At 38.1% G+C, this 17,576-nt stretch overlaps 1 protein-coding gene across 6 annotated transcripts in view; it reads right to left on the reverse strand.

The window, feature by feature from the left end:
- The window catches only part of LOC149588341 (uncharacterized), a 50,094-nt gene that overhangs the window by 29,932 nt on the left and 2,586 nt on the right, over positions 1-17,576 (reverse strand). For all 6 annotated transcript variants that reach the window (XR_016380042.1, XR_016380041.1, XM_089863126.1 and 3 more), the window contains exons 3-6: positions 7,930-8,063; positions 4,883-5,112; positions 4,668-4,798; positions 3,471-3,624 (exon numbers count right to left, since the gene is read on the reverse strand). Coding sequence is in view for 4 of the 6 variants with exons in the window: in XM_089863126.1 (XP_089719252.1) it covers positions 3,471-3,624; positions 4,668-4,798; positions 4,883-5,112; positions 7,930-8,063 (649 nt within the window). In the remaining 2 variants the exon portion in view is untranslated. The remainder of the gene's footprint in view (positions 1-3,470; positions 3,625-4,667; positions 4,799-4,882; positions 5,113-7,929; positions 8,064-17,576) is intronic.

The raw sequence follows: 17,576 nt of genomic DNA on the forward strand, positions 1-17,576 counted from the left end.
CAGTATACAAAGCATAGCAAATATACTGTAAATCAGACGACATGTTACATCCAATAATGATATACTTGTAGACATTAAAATCATCCGATGGGGGAAAAACGGGAAATGAAGAGATAAAACTTTGGAGAGATATTACCTTTACGTGTTTGTAAAGGCCCAATTTTCTACTCCTCAACTGTATGCCCTCTTTGTTCAAAGCCATATTCACAACAGGGTTGCCATGTAAACACTATCCTCTCGTTTCATCTCAACTATTTTCTTAGTTTGTCAACATGACTGTTAACGTTACATAACACCAAAGCTTATTTGTGGCTACACACACTGAAAGTAAATGCGTACCATAAAAAGCATGAAAACACGAAGCTATTATCCGATTACGATCAGACCTTTCACTGGTCTGGGCTGCGTTCAGCAGAGCTCACCAAAAAAAACAGCGGATTTTGGAAATGTTTACCGGTGAGCTCTGTCGTCATAGCGTTTCTCAGGTCATGGGCATTTTATAAATGACGCTAGCGCAATAAAGCGTGCAAGGTACCAAGGCTTAACAAAAATTGTATGATAACATATTTATAGAGATAGATAACAACTTTTATAATTAAAATTAGAAACTAACATATCTCTTAAAATTCTCGCGTGATCAACTGGTTTCACGCCAATTAAATAGCTATAGTCCCATAGACCTATTTGTATTAATTCCTCCATGGTTTTTTCGCCAAGCTGAGAACTACGCCTTTTACGTCACGTTATCCTAAAAGCCGCCTATTTTCTTTGAAGACCGCGCTAGCTCAGCGCTAAGCACCGTGACGTCAAAATTTAAAAACAAAATCCCGTTATGTAGGATACTGCTAACAGCGCTGGGCTCTGCTGAACGCGGTCCAGATTTCCACCATGATTATAAAATCTAAGCCTAATTATTTAAAAGTGTAATTAACTTTCGGCTCACTCTGAACCGTTAGTGTCTCTGCATTACAGAAACGAAAACCAAACCCAAGCGTTTACTTTTTGGTTCACTAGGCCTATTGACAAATAACAGTTCATTTGACCAACATTGTAGCGTTGCGCTTGTATTCACTTTAGGAAGGATTATGCTATAAACAGATGTAGTATAGCTTAAGTAATATATAAACATCCATTTTAAATAATAATATTAAAACAAATCTTTGGAATATCAAAATGAAATAGAGCTTTAAAGCTACAAAAGTACTAAATGCATCATAATTACGAAAAATGTTTCCACATATTCATTTTATATTATGGAAAACGGGAATATTAAGGTTCTGAAGGATTTCTTAACACATCAAAACAAAAACGAACTTCTAACGCAGCGCACTAGTGTAACAACGGACGGACACATATAGACAAACACATAGACTGCTGTTTTACCCTTTCCGTATTCATTTTGAGTTTAGAGACATGATTATCTTAAATATTAAAATAAATATAATTAATATTAAATATTTTCTTCGATAGTTGTTCGCCTTATTGAGCGTTACATCGTTTTGAAAAAGAATAATTAAACATTCTTGAGAGACATGACTAATATTGGCGTTTGAAATGAAGCATACGCCGGTTGCGTCGCCTTACTCAAATAGGTAGTATATAAGGGTGTCGAATCGCAGCTATGGATAAGAACAGCGCAATTGCGTGAACCTTTGGTGGAAGCCCCGCCATTGGAAGGCCAGACGTTTCTCGTAACCCTGGCCGATCGCCTCGTATGTCTTAACCTTAACGATGATGATGGAGTAGAAGCCAGGTGTACAGACTGGTGTCCATGTGGGATGGACAAAAACAAAGACCAGAGGATGGTGGTGTTAGAAGCCAGGTGTACAGACTGGTGTCCATGTGGGATGGACAAAAACGAAGACCAGAGGATGGTGGTGTTAGAAGCCAGGTGTACAGACTGGTGTCCATGTGGGATGGACAAATACCAGAAGATGGTGGTGTGACTGGTGTCCATGTGAGATGGACAATAACCAGAAGATGGTGGTGAATAGAAGACAGTGTGTAGAGACTGGTGTCCATGTGGGATGGACAAAGAGCAGATGAAGGTGGATTATAGAAGTTAGTAAGATGGACAAATGGCCTGAGGATAGTGGTGTTAGACAGGCAATGGATAATAGCCATTGTAAGTGGAATACAATTTTCCAAATTTCCGGGAACTGTAAATGCGGTCCGGAATTTGGGAAAACGTTTGCTCCGATTTGAAAACTGCGAACGCGGTCCCCTGGGGTTTAAGTCAATAACAACAGACTGACACACACACAGACACACAGACAGACAGACAGACACGTCGAAATTAGAACCTCTCCGTGACATACGTCACTCGGAGAGGTAAAAACAGATAATAATCTAGAAAATCCGACAGTCACATTTTATTTAGAAATTAGAAATAAATTGAGAGTTCTTTAAAAAAAAGTCTAAACCCGACAAAAAAGAAAAGAAAAAATAAAATAGAAAACTCCAATCAAATATTGGGGTAATTCCCCCCTGTGGTGAATTATTCCTGTAAAATATTGAAACTAATGACCAATCCCTTCTTCTAGTTGGGGCCCATACAGCGCAGTTTGTTTTGCGGCCCCTAATTAAGCCCAACTAATCGCGCGAGGACAACCCCCGTGACAAAAAAGCCAAGCCAAGCCAAGGGGTTGAAGCCCCCTTTCCCCAACTCCGAAAGAGAAAAAAGAAAGATGAGCCTAGATGAAAACAGCGTCGGGGGTGGTTAAGATGGGGGGGAGGTAGGAAGAAGGTTGCGCTAGATTAGACAGATGACTTATTTCCGGACCCCATAATAACCCCAACCCCCAAACCTTAACCCCTTACTAATTATCGATATTTTTTTCTCTCTCTCTTTTGAACAATACACAGAGTTGGAAGGGTATGCGTATACGTGTGTTGGGGGGTAGGGGGAGGCAAAAACTCGCTCAATAAATTAACCCCATTAAAATTTTAGGGGCTTGTATATAAATCAACTAATAACCTAAGTTACGAAAGTGGTCGCGAAGCATATCCGGCATCCACTTGTCTCTAGATAAGCGGTTGGCCATTTTGCAGTCCAGTCAAAATTTTAAATTCCTTATAGTAAAAATATATTTTCTTTTTCAGGAATTTTAGGAGAAAAAATACTGTGTTTTTTTTTTTAGGAAAATATGGGACTTAAACCAAGAAGCGATATCTAGTTTACTAGGGAGAAGGTCTAAATTCGCCACATTTGCAGCTTTATCTCCAGTTCAAACGTATAGTAGGTCCGGAGTTTATCCCCGCCACCTCTAAATTGCAACCAGCATCTCATTGGTTCTTGAAAACTCACGTCAGCGCGACGCGAATGACGAAAATTACAGTCATATTTTCCGATTGAGGAGAGGCGAAATAGCCCGGCCTCCTTTTACGTCCCGCCCCCTTATTTCGATTCGAAGCCTGGTTTAACTCCTAACTTAGGCCTTGGTCATGGAAAAAACTTAAACTCTTCTTACCGTGAGCGCAAAGGCACTGAAAAAACGTTCCGTAAAGTCCCTCGGCAATATCGACGCAAAATCCGCCATTTTGACACGGTTTATTTTCGCAACCATCTTTTTCCTCGCAGTAACGTCCGATATAACCGGGACAACAATGACAAGAATACGTATCCTTAAGCAAAAGAACGAAAAACAGACAGACATATTTAAAAAGTGTATCAGGCCGTACATAATGCATATTATAACATCAGATAAAATAAAAATTTTGCAAACTGTTCTTATATAAATAAAGATACCTCAATTACCACTCCATAGCAAATCCTCCTTGACCTAATCCATATAGAACCGTACATAAATATAGCTTCTACATTACGTCTAAATTTTAATTCATAGTTTACACACATGGAGGATTCATACCATATACACCAGGAGGTCGGGCTATACCTTGGGGACAAAAAGCCGTCCGATTTTGTCCTCCAGGTAGCCTGACCTCCTGGTGTAAACGGTATGAATCCCCCATGTGTAAATTACCTATTGCTAATCGAATATTCGTGAAACATAAGTTTATAAGATATGTTCATACCATAAGTCTGACACTACCCATACTTCGTAATGCTGCAGAAGAGACTTACAGCTCGAGCTAGTTCGAGAACGACGGAAGCGAGAATTGAAGTCCTACACTCGGTGGTTAATTTTGCAGGACTTCCTATTTAGTCTAATTACTAAGCCTTTGACAGGGCCTCACCAGGCGTCGCTTTACCTCGAATCTATGACCTACCTCCCTCACTTCATGACAGGCTCCAGTTTGTAACCAGTGACAATCTTATAGAACATATCTTATGAACTTATGGTGAAAAAATGAATAAACTGGGATAACCCTCGAGGGAAAGAGGAAGAGGAGGGGACAGAGAGAGAGGTTGACAGTATGTCCGGGAGGAAGGGATGTCCCTCAGGACATCAGGGTGGAGTCCAAAACAACATTGACTAATATAAATGGAGTCGTACCAATCGTTGCCTACGTTATTAATCTTCTAATGGAAAAAAACTACTTGTCAAATTACACAAGTAAATCATGAAATTATACCGATTCAAATGTCTTAAATGGACACAATTTTAGGGTAGATTAAGGACCTTGCAGGAAAATAGGGAATTTTAGGGAGCTGGTGGGAGCCCTAGCTGTAACCGTCATCGTTAACACGTGGGTCTTGTTCTTACCTTGGAGGAATCGAGTAAACAATGTCCGTGATTAGAACAGGTATCGAATCCGTCCGATTGTCCGCATTCTTGCAACCTGACCGTCACTTGGACCGCCCATAAGACGTTGCATAATGGTTCGGATAACAGGACTAGATTAAACACATTGTTTTGCGTTAAAGACAAATTCTATACTGTATATTTGTAATCAACAGCATAATTCAGGGGAGGCTTACTTAGAAATCTATTGACACCCGATGGTAATAAAGCTGACTGGATTACGACGCTCTGATTGGATCCGAATTCTCCAACGGCTTCTTCCAGAAGAATGTCATCCGGTTGCAGATAAAAGTTGGGACAATTGACCGAGTTGAAGTCGACGGCATTGACCACGGCTATTCGAAGAACGGATACGTTGCTCAAAGGTGGCTCGGTTACGTTACCACCTCCAAACCATAAGCGGATTCTATAACAAACAAAGAACATATAGGTTTTAAAATATTAAATAATTACTATTTATTTATACCCAACTTCTAATTGCTCGTAACTTAAATTGTAAAGTAATTAGGCAAAATTTAAAGACATTAATAGAAAAAGCTCTATCGATTGAGTATTCACCCCGAGTTTCATGAATTTCCATGAAATATTAAATAATTAGTATTTATTTATACCCAACCTTTAATTGCTCGTAACTTAAATTCGAAAGGAATTAGGCAAAATTTAAAGAAACCAATAGAAAAAGCGCACTCGATAGAGTAATATCTCCGAGTTTCATGAATTTTCCATTTGAAGAAACGCAACAACGAGTATTTGAATTACTTTAAATAAATAAATATCTCATTCTCACTCAAACTTAATTCACCTAATATTTAGAAAGTAAATAAACCTCGTAACTATTTTTCTGGACTAGGTAAACAAAATCTGAAGACATCAATAGAAAAAGCGCAACCAATAGAGTAATATCTCCGAGTTTCATGAATCTTCCATTTCAATATAACGTCACAGCGAGTATTTCAACTTTCAACAAATAAATATCTCAATATTTATACAGTAACAAAGAAAAGGTAACTATTATACGAAACTAGCCAAACAAAATCTGAATACACCATAAGAAAGGCGATATTCCATAGAGTATTTCCACCGAGTCTCATAACCGTGAAATTCCCGGAAGCGTTTGAATAAGTTCCGAACGCATGTAATTAACTTCCGAAAAGAACCAAAAATAAAAATAAATATTAAATTCAACAGTCCTTATTTCTTTACATATATTAACTACAACTGCCATGATATGACTAAACATTACTTGGAGTAGAAACTCGTATATATAAAGATGATTTTAGTGTGTGGGTAGGGGGGCAGAACCCCAAGCCGTGAGATAGGAAGAGGGGGATAGGGGGCACCGATGCATTTTCATTTTTCTCTCAAAGTAAACGCTATACTGATCTTTCGGGTAAGTGAGCTGGAAATACTTTTGTTAGGAAACGACGTCTTTACTTCCGCCTCAGGTATTAAAAGGGGTAAAGCCCCTGCCCTTTAACTCCCCTCCCCCCGGGTATCGTTAATGGGTGAAAGCCCCCTCAAGCTGTTTCCCCCGCGTTCAGCATATCGTTGCTCGTCTCTAACCGAGGATGAAGACCAAATTCGGGACCCCTATGCTATACATATATATAAAATTTGAATACTCATTTCTTATCTTTTCCAAGGAAAACAGCCACAGGAGTTACGTAAGACCCACGCCACCCCCGCATACCCATTTATAGTTTTATATATAACCGCGGATTATGGATTTCTGATAAAACAAGAAGAAAGGACGGAGGACTTTGAAGAGGAGAGGGGGTTTGTAAAATTTTCCGATAGTTTCAAAAATAATATTTAAACTTTAAACAAAATTTTTAAACGAAAAAAAATATACAGGGTGTTTCTGATAAGTCTGCCATGAATTAAGGGGAATTTTCTTTTGGGTGGAAGAATATAAGGAAAGCCTACATTTAGGGGCACGACTCCCTATGTATTTCCCCGTAGTCCCTGTAGAAATGTTTTCCCCTCTACGCGTCCGTAGTTCAATATTATTTTTATATTTATATTTATTTTTAAAATATTAAATTTATATACAGGGTTTTTTTTGCAAAGTTCATCACAAATTAAGGGGGCGTGTCCTTTTGGTGGGATTTTGAGTTGAAAATGTAACTTCTATCTATGACATTTTGTTCGCCCTAAGAGTTATGATTTGATTTGAGTATTTTAGGGATGACCCCTTAATTAATTAAATTAGAAATCATTGTCTTAATCAGTTTCTTAATTAAATAAAAGGGCTCATCCGTACTTATTGATTGTTATTACGTATTCTCCTTATTCTATCATTTGCATAGTTCAAGGCTGGGCGTAAGGATACACGAAGTTAAATCACATAATAAAGAAAGTAGCGCGTTTCCAAGTATAGAATTTCTCCCATTTCGAATTTTCTGATGTTATTCTAGCTAAGAGAGAGAGAGAGAGAGAGAGCGAGAGAGAGTTCAGTGGATGCTGCATGGAGCGGAGAGTTAGGGTTATAGTGTATCCAATAGCAACGCTAGGCCTAAGCCTTTCCTAAAAGCGACTACTATACCATCTTAGCTTCCTAATGTTTAATGCATGTAAAATGAATCCACGGATCTCGCGCTAGCAACCCGACTCCGGTAGACTCTTATACCTTTCGCGAGAAGTAAATAATTTGAAGTAAAACCCCAAGTTTAGAAGCTCATAACTCTGGTAATTTAAATAATAGGGTCAAACGCTTTGAGGTTGTGATAGCCCCAACTGTCCTTTATACAATGGTACCTAGTACTTAGTTACTACGTTAGTACGTTCATCACAGATAGAGGAATTGAGGATTTAAAAAGACAAAGTTTTTAGATCCTTGTGACCATGATGGTACTAATAACTTTAGGACATCAGAACTCTCGTAATTTAAAATCAAGAGCCAAACGCTTTGAGGGTGTCATAGACCTAATAGTCCTCTATCTAATGGTACCAATTAATTGGTTTTACGTTCATCACAGATCGAGGAATTGAGGATTTAAAGAGACAATGTTTTAGATCCCCGTGGCTATGTGATTCAGACCAATAAGTTTAGGACGCCAGAACTTTATTAATTTAAACGCAAGAGCCAAACGCTTTGAGGGTGTCATAGACCTAATTGTCCTCTATCTAATGGTACCAATTACTCGCGTCTACCTCAATTACCGCTCGAGTAATTGAGGTTTAAACAAAACACAAAACAATTAAAATAATAATTTTTACTTACCCTAAGGAATCCCCGGCTTGTATATTGTATTTTAAGGTTTCTAGTGGCGGTTTCTGATTGGATAAGACTGAAGACGGGGAGCTGTCATTGCTGGCCAAGTCTGTCGTACACAAACTTCCGGATCGACATAGAGCCTATACCGGAAATAAATAAATAAAAAAATATTATATATAAGATTTTATTTTATTTTTTCTATATTAATATAAAAACGGGTCCAGATGAAAAATGTTGAAAATATATCACGGCTTATTTTTTGGCCTGCAAGAAAAAGGTTCTAAGCACTTTTCTAAGACGATATTTATTTTCTAGTTTGACGTCAGCTTTACTGCGATGGATTTTAGAGGAAGCCTATAGAGTGAAGCCGGTCTAACACGCTCCAAATTTTGACATATCGCAAAAAGGCTGACCGTTACGTTTTAACATCATAGTGTAACCATGGCTTAAAAAGTCTCGTCACCGGTCTTGCTGTTGACAATGACAACTTTTCGGGAAAGGGATTTTAACTAAAATAAATTATTTTATCCCGCCAAAGTTTTAGGGCTTTTAGTTTTTATAAGTCTTAAACGTAAAGTTAAAAAATAGACATTTTCTGATGGTTTAACCACAAAATATCACCATAAGTTTATAAGATATGTTCCATAAGTGTACAAACTGGAGCTTGTCATGAAGTGAATGAGGTAGGTCATAGATTAAAGGTAAAGCGAGGGAGGCCTGGTGAGGCGCTGTCAAAGGCTTAGTAATGCAGACTAAATAGGACCTAGATGGAACTCCTGCAAAATTAACCACCCAGTGTAGGACTTCAATTCTCCCTCGAACTAGCTCAGCTGTACGTCTCTTCTGAAGCATTACTGTCATACTTATGGAAGAACATATCTTATAAAGTTGTGCTATACTTATACAAAGTTTGAATTTAAATTTGTAGACAGTTTGACCTATTTTTAATATTATTTTGGTAGCAGTGAATTAACCTAGCGTATGTTATTTAAAAATAAATAAATAAAACCTTTCGGCTATATTAAACTAAAATAAAGAAATTGATAAAATTATGTTCTAAGAAAATTGGAAAAGTTTCGAGAAAAAATTAAGACAATTTATACCATGAAAGGGCGGCGTTGTCAACAGAAATAACTAAATAAAAAAAACTGAATTTAATATAATAAAGTGCTTCATTAAATTCACAAAATGAGATCGACTACTTTACCCCCAAAAAAGACCTTCAAAGCTCTGAATATATTAAGTTAAATGAATAAATAAAAAAGAAATATACTAACTATCCGATCCCTCGGTTTGTTGCTCTCGCGCGAATTTAACATTAGCGCGTGTTACGCGTTCAACTTCAGTGAGTGAATGAAAGAAATTAAGGGGATACGGGAAATAACCGCTTAGATAATCCACCCCGGGGCTAACTTCGAAGTCGTTAACTCTATTTGGGTGAACGTTGTTGTTGGATGCTGAGCCTCGAAGGAGGAAATGGTAAATGGCGCGAATAAATTTATGGCGGGAAATGTACCTTTTGAAAAATATTGAAATATTGAGAAGGGGGATGGGGAAAGAGGGGGTAGAAGAAATTTTATGGGGATATATTTTAGTTTAAAAGGTTCCTCATATTAAATGAAAAGAGATGAATTTCAATTTTCCTTCTTTTACCTATATTTTAAATTTTTTCTTTTATGCTAAATTGAAAAATATTTTGTTTTCCATATTTAATCTTTGTAAGGTGGTGATGTTTAATTCGGTACACGTATATTAAAATCACTTTAACTATATTTTGGGGGCTTTGATATGAACAAGAAGCGATATCTAGTTTACTAGGGAGAAGGTAAAAGTCGCCACATTTCTAGCTTTATCTCAAGTCCAAACGTAGGTCCGGAGTTAATCCCCGCCTCTAAATTACAATCAGCATCTCATTGGTTCTTGAAAACTCACGTCAGCGCGACGCGAATGACGAAAATTACGTATTTTCCAACTCTGAGGAGAGGCGAAATAGCCAGGCCTCCTTTTACGACTATGGCGCGCGAATACTTAGGCATCTTATACCTTCTCCCCAGTAAACTAGATATCGCTTCTTGGTATGAAATAAAAAAGACGCAAAATATCGCTGATTCATCGAGAATCCTTTAAAAATTAAAATCATCCCCGAGATTGTAGGAGAAGATCCCGGAGGAAATACGACAATAATTAGCGGGGTACCCAAATTAAGCGGATTAATTTACTGGCAGGTAAGTTTATGTAACGACACTGTCGTGGTTTCAGCAAATATGGTTTTCAGAACGACTGAGGAAACGACCGTACACTCACCCAAATAATTTCAAACGAAAGTAGGAACACTCTTTAGCTACAATTTAAAACCTTCCTGAGTATTGTAGGAAAGCATTTTCATTCACAACTCCTTTAGTCCAAAAATATGTTCATTAAGTCTAATTCGCAACGCTGTCAAATACACCGCCGTTTCCCATTTTTATTATTCATATTTTACTCATTAAAACCTCTAATTAACGCAATTACAAACAACACTAAGTATGAGACCAAACTTTTAATGACTAGATAGGTTAAAAATTAAACACAAGTAGCAGACTATTCTTTCGTTTGGCGCCAAAAACGTGGTAGCCCTGGAAATAAGAGATAGAAAATACGTGACCCTGCCGCTTATTAGTGACCTCTATCGGGTTAAGCGGCATTACCATATCCAAAATAATTATAAAGAGGACCAACAAAGAAGTAATTTTTTCGCGACCTCTATTAGTTTCAATCCACAACTACATTCCAGCGGAATAAAAATGGCGATTGTAGCCTAAACCATCTGATCTATTAAGTCATTTTTCCTGCCACAAACACAATCTTAAAATATATAATATAAAAATTTATATATACATCCAAAAAACGCCAAAAAATGGCGACAATTTAAAAATACAAAAGAAAAGGAACAACACAATGTGGGGGTGGGGAATGGGGCGATAATGGACGCCTGGGTAAAGAATAAAGGGGCCGTTCCTCCGTTCCCCCCAACCCAAATCCCAAGCAGGTCCAAGATTCCATGGTATTCTAAAGGCGAATGGTCCATGGCTTAAAAATCCTTTTTGTTGGATCATTGCCTAAGAATAATATCCAGTCAGGTCGCCCGATTACCTAACCGGGGGGGAGTTTAAGGGGCTCCCTCCCCATCCAAAAAACTTCACTCTTTTTACTACCGTTACAGTGATTTCGGAGAGCAAGTCTTTCCAAGTAAAGGACGTAATAAAAAAATTTAAAGAGGCCAAGTTATTCCTTATTTTTTCTTTCCCCCCCCCGGCGCTATACCCTTAATGGTTCTTTAGAAAAAAAGGGGGTTACAGCCCCCGAGAACCCAGTCAGAGAGATTTCTTTAAGGTCTTTCAAATCCTTCTGTTTTTAACCTATTTCTCTCTCTCTCTCTCTCTCTCTCTCTCTCTCTCTCTCTCTATCGCGTCTTTCTCTTTTTACTTTGGTTGGTCTATACAACAGCGAGAACAGTTATTATGTGTAGTGGAATTGGGCCTAGTGCGTATTCTAACAGACGACGTATTATATAAGCAAACTAATTAATTAATATTATTTATAATTACGGGTTAGTGGTGGCTATAATTTTGGTTGCAAGACGGCAACCTGAGCCTAAGCCAAGCGACAACTGCTTACTTCTTTGGAATTAGGCTTAGCGTATGGTCTAGCAGACGAGGTATTATATAAGCAGTTAGCAGACGATGGGTAATATAAGCAGTTAGCAGACGATGGGTAATATAAGCAGTTAGCAAACTTATTTAATATTCTTTATAATTATGGGTTAGTGGTGCTGCTACAGAAGACGACAAGAGAACCTGACACGACCCCACAATAAACCTAACTTAAAGTAAACTATGAAACCATAAATACAACTTCGGGTCAGGTTTTCGTCATCCCCCCCGATCAAATTTTTAACAGTGTTTGATATTTATAGTAGAAATTAAACTTAGAAAGAGAGTATATAGTATAGTGTGAGATAAATAAAGAGAAGAGAAGAGAGAGAGAGAGAGAGAGAGAGAGAGAGAGAGAGAGAGAGAGAGAGGGGGGAGAGATAGAGAGAGTAAAAGAGAGAGAGAGTCCATAAAGCTAGGTATATCCTATCAGGGAACAGATTTTGGTGTCATTTCGTGGAAGGCTTTTTCTCTTTTTCTTCTTTCAGTGTGTTTTATTTGCAGTTTGGCTTATCTGACAAGGACGTCTTCGTCCACAAAAGAGGTAAACAGGAAATTTCAAAAAAGATACCTCCCTTTTAGATATATTTCTTTCTTTCTTTCTCTCTCTCTCTCTCTCTCTCTCTCTCTCTCTCTCTCTCTCATATTCTTTCCCTCTTTTCTTTACAAAAGGCTTAATGGGTGAGAGGGTAGGTAGAAGAAGGCCGAATTTAGCCCCTCTTTTTTTAAAGGGATTTAAAGCTGTGAGTGAAAGTGGATTGGCTAAGGATAAATAGATTTTTTTCGGCAGTGACAAAATAGAATAACAAACAAACAAACGAGGAAAGGGGTTGTTTGAAAGCAGAGAGAGAAAAACAAAAAATAATTTGGTGTCAATTCTAAAGAGATATAAATAAGTTTACTACTATAAAGGGTGTTTTTGAAAAGTCCATAACAAATTAAGTTGGGTGTTCATAATTAAATTCAAGGGGTCTACCGTAAAACACTCTAATGTTTATAACTTGTTAACGCAAAGAACACGCCCCCATAATTTGTGATTAAATTAGAAAAAAAAACAACCTGTATATAAATATAATATTTTAAAAATAATTATAAATATAAAAATAATACTAAACGATCTATGTGTAGAGGGGAAAACATTTCTACAGGGGCTATGGGAAAATACATAGAGAGTCGTGCCCCTAAATGTCGGCTTTTCCCTTTAGCTAATTTCGTTTCTCAAAGATAATTCCGAAATTATAGTATTTCACTTTACAGTACTATCAAAGGCGGGTCCATACCGGTATCTACCTTTTACCTAGTGTCAAGAAACGTTGAATCTATATATAACGCAATCCCATCGTGAGAATACAGCATTCACAAGTCTACCAATAATGGTTTTAAAAGATGTAGGCCTATACAGGGTGTTTGTGAAAGGTCCATCAATAATGAAAGGGCGTATTTATTGGGCCATTTTGAGTCGAAAATGTTCTATGACATTTTTCCGTCCGGGCCACTGTTTTCAAGTTATGATTGGAGTAATTTACGGATGACCCCTTAAATTTAATTTAGAAATTGAAAGACAGCGCTAATTTAATGAAGGGGTCATCCCTAAAATATTCAAATCATAACTCGAAAACCGTGGCTCGGACGGCTAAATGTCATAGAACATTTTCGACTCAAAATGGCCCAATAAATACGCCCTTTCATTATTGATGGACTTTTCACAAACACCCTGTATAGTTCAGCACTAGTTTTGTATGTACGTATTGGCTTTTCAGCTTAGGATAGATAAACCTTAGGACGATTTTATTTTCTTTTTTATATATACTTAAATATATATCGGTTTTATTTGAGGAAAAATGTCGTCAAGATGCACGTATTGTTTATGTAAACAAGTCTCAAATGTATAGGACAGACGGACAAACATCGGAGGAATGAAATTCCAAAATTCCCAGAAAGTCTTCAATGCCGAAGTAAACAACTCGAAGTGGGTTACTTAAATCGACTTCAAATTAATAAATATAACATTTCTTCTAAATTATTTACATAAAAAATTAAAGATAACGTGATAAAGAATACACTTCGCAGAATAATCACCTCAAGTATCAAAAGCGTAGCTATAAAACTCTGGAAACTACAAGCGATTTAGCCTAAACCAAAACCCAGACAAAAAACAAATAAAGATTCTTTCAGTTATGTATTTCTGTCAATAAATCTATATATATATATCGTATGGAATGATATATTGTCAGATATTTTCGTGTCGCCCATGGGGGTGATATATTTATTCAATGTTGTCTGTCCCAATATTTCACCCTAAATTTCGACTAAACTCTATAACCGTTCAATCATGGTTCCCACAGATTTATATATATCAGGACCCCCAGCCGAATTTCGAAAATATTTATAGGAATTATATTACTATTTTTTCATGAAAATATAGGATTTTAGGACAGTTTAAAAAATATAGGATTTTATAGGAATTATAGGACCTCTGGGGGGCCCTGTGTCAATCTCGAATCCCACTTTCTATTTACATGTTAAGGTCAGAATGTTATTATGGTTGGCATCAAGTTTAATTATAAGTTGTAAATCAGGGCCGTCGAGAGGGTTTGTGGGCTCCGGTAAAATTGACCAAATTGGGGGCCCCCCGCAAGGACGAACCCCGGGTCCCTAGAAGGTACGAGAACCGGGAAAACTAACCAACCAAACCCTTCTCTCTAGACGGTCCTAGTTCTCCTACATTAAAATTATCAAAACACAATTGAGAAATTCCCTAACACCCTGACTCGTTTCAGGCAGGGAAATATTTAATGTTATAAGTAGGAATGGAGAACAGAATAATGTGGGCGCGCGTCAAAGTCCCTGACCCCCTTCCATGGGACGGAGGGGAATGAAAGAAGAGGCGGGTCACAGCGACAGAGGTAAAAAGGAATGACGTGTTTTTCGCCGTCCCCGTCAGCAACGTCATCAAAACGCAGTTTAAGTGAGCCAATAAGATAATTTTAACTTTTCGTTACGTGTTGGAGGGAGGGGGCTTTATACTGGGCTATGGGTCGAACTGAAGTAAATACTAACCGTTCTCCATTCCTACTTCTAAAATTAAATCTATTCCCGTTTCAGGTTTGGTTTTCGTGCAATTCCAGGTTAAGTATCAACCCTGTTCGACGTAAAATTCTCCCCAATAAAAACGTGTGGAACTGTCTCGAGTTGAGAATCAATATAAAATGCGTTTCCAAAGGGAGCATTTTTGTCGTTGCTGCTGTTGCTGCCTCGATGGAATTTTTCAAAGTTTTATGGCGTCGAAGACGGACGGACGGACAGACGTGACTATCGTCGAAGATAATGTCCCCGAGTGATTCCCATACCTATAACCACTCCCAAAAATGGGAAAGAAAAAGTTTCTTTTCCCTAAGGGATACATGAATATTTTTTTATTGTTTTATTCCCTTTTGTTTTCTTTATGGCACGCAGGGATGGCCAACACGTGGCACGCGGACCGCATGCTGCCTTTAGAGTTTTAAATGGAGGCCCGCGGATCGCATGCAGCCCTCAGAATTCTAAATGGAGGCCCGCGAACCTATTTGACCGAGCGCGCCACCATTGGAAAACGGAGGGAAAAGTGATCTAAATCTACCAATGGAACGCCCAAAACCTTTCAGTACGCCCCCAGAGCAGTCCAATGGAATTCGTCATAAGATTAAAAAAATTGCATGCAAAGTTCTAAGGACACGTTACAATTTATGGATAGTGCCAAGATTTCGCTGCAATTTATGCGATGCATCTTTTTTAACGAAATTTTTGAGGTTGGACTAAATTATACTCTTTCAGGGGCTTGGCCGAGTGACTAAAAATGTTAAATACAGACTAGTTTTTCCCACAACATCGAATTTACGTTAAAAATCTGTTTTGACTGTATGTACCATGAGGATTTCGTTATAAATAAAAACCATGCCCTTTCTTTCAAGTAGCTCAAATACTATAATCTCCTATACTGATGTTGTTCTTTAGAACACCACATCCTTGGTGGTCGTCATCATTAACGTCATCTTTCTTTCTTTCGGCCACCAGGAATAAAGTGGTGTAGCTCCGTTAATTGACTGACGTATGTCCAAGCACCAACCCATCTTAAGCAATCACCCTGCACTTTGAAGCCAGCGGTGGATAGAGAGACAGGGATCTTCTAAATATTAACCGCCATTAACGGAACGATATCCTTTCGTCCATGATACCCCGCGACCGACTAAGGATATCCTCTTCTAAGCAGCTCGTAAAAAAAAGAAACCAAAGGAAATGTTTCCCTTCTTCTAGCTCTTAAGTCTTAAGAGGTATTCACACAGCTGCACGCAATCAATGTTTCGTATATCAGAAGTATATAATACTTCTTTTCGAGTGAAGTGTACCAACCACAAAGCGGTGGGGTAATTGTAACATGATTCTTCCCCCAACAGCATTTTACATTTGGAGTGTTCAAGGTTACTAAACCGAATCACATACGCCATGTAAATAGTTCCCCCTCATCATTACTCTATTAGCGCTGCTTAACTATTTAATTTCCAAGGCGCACGCATGCGCTTGTGTTGTGGATTCTTGTCCCCCCACGTCAAGACAATCAAGGTTTGCTCGCTAATTGATTGCTGGGGATTTAGTAAATACCAAACAGTTGTAGAATTCACCCTAGCACTTTGCGATGCCCATCTGAATTTTGATGACCGGGAGAGCAAGCAAAAAGGGTATGACGTGAGCAAGGGAAGAATCATGAATTACATAACTAAAGCATTAAGAGGATACATAGTGTTATCCTTCTTCTATTTTCCCTTTCTGGTAGAACTCACATTGTTCTACTCGCATTGTTTTCTTCATTCAACTACAGCCTGGGATAAAAGTATACTAGGATTGTGTGAAGGCACCTTTAAGTGGCGACCACGATGAGGAAGTTATATAAGAGGCGCGAGGAAGTGTCGACGAACGAGAGAGACAAAAGAGTTACAACCTCATTTTTAAGACTAGCTTAAAGATGCTTAAAAAATACCGTCCATAAGTCTACGCCACAATCATAAGTTTATAAGATATGTTCCATAAGAATGACACTACTTATACTTGGGTCTTGGTAATGCTAGAGACTTACAGCTCGAGCTAGTTCGAGAACGACAAGCGAGAACTGAAGTCCCACACTCGGTGTTAATTTTGCAGGACTTCCATCTTCATATTTAGTCTAAGTACTAAGCCTTTGACAGCGCCTCACCAGGCGTCGCTTTACCTCGAATCTATGACCTACCTCATTCACTTCATGACAAGCTCCAGTTTGTAACCAGTGACAAACTTATGGAAGGAACATACCTTATGAACTTATGCACAATGTAAGATCTTTATAATATTAAAATATATTTTTAAGGACTTTCTTTTTTGGAGAGATAATCAGCAAAAACCTAGCGTAAATCTATTTACGACCACTCTGAAACTCTGGATTCAGTCAGAGTTCTTATCTATGGAGGTTAATGTCACTTGTATTTGAGAATATAGCTTTGGAAGGAGGGTCGTTTCTCCATAACGCGAAGATAAGACAGACGGACAAAAAGAGAGAGGGGATTGGAGGGCATTTTATCGCGCTTTCACTGACGTTCACAAAGGAAGAGCAAAATTGACAGAAATTACAGCTTACGATACAAATATGTAATAATACCAACGAAGAACTGCGGAATAATCATGAAACTAAATGTACATATATTCTTAAAAGGTTCAAAGGTCAACTCAAACTACGTTACTTGGTATAAATCATGGGTAGATTTTACTGATGACTAATATTTTTGTAGCACCCTAGGAGCGAAGGCATTCGGCGTTGCCCGTCAGCCCGTCGCTACATATTTTATTACTTTCCACGCGGACATTATTATATAAAGAAGGGCTTTTAAGTTTCTGTCCGCCATTTAAAAAGATGGGAACAAATCGAACCCAAAAGGGCCATTCAAAGGAAACCAG

Source organism: Phalangium opilio, unplaced genomic scaffold, assembly GCF_054372755.1.
Source record: "Phalangium opilio isolate 3A_F unplaced genomic scaffold, DU_Popi_V2 ptg000662l_1, whole genome shotgun sequence".
Taxonomy (NCBI): Eukaryota; Metazoa; Arthropoda; class Arachnida; order Opiliones; family Phalangiidae; genus Phalangium; species Phalangium opilio.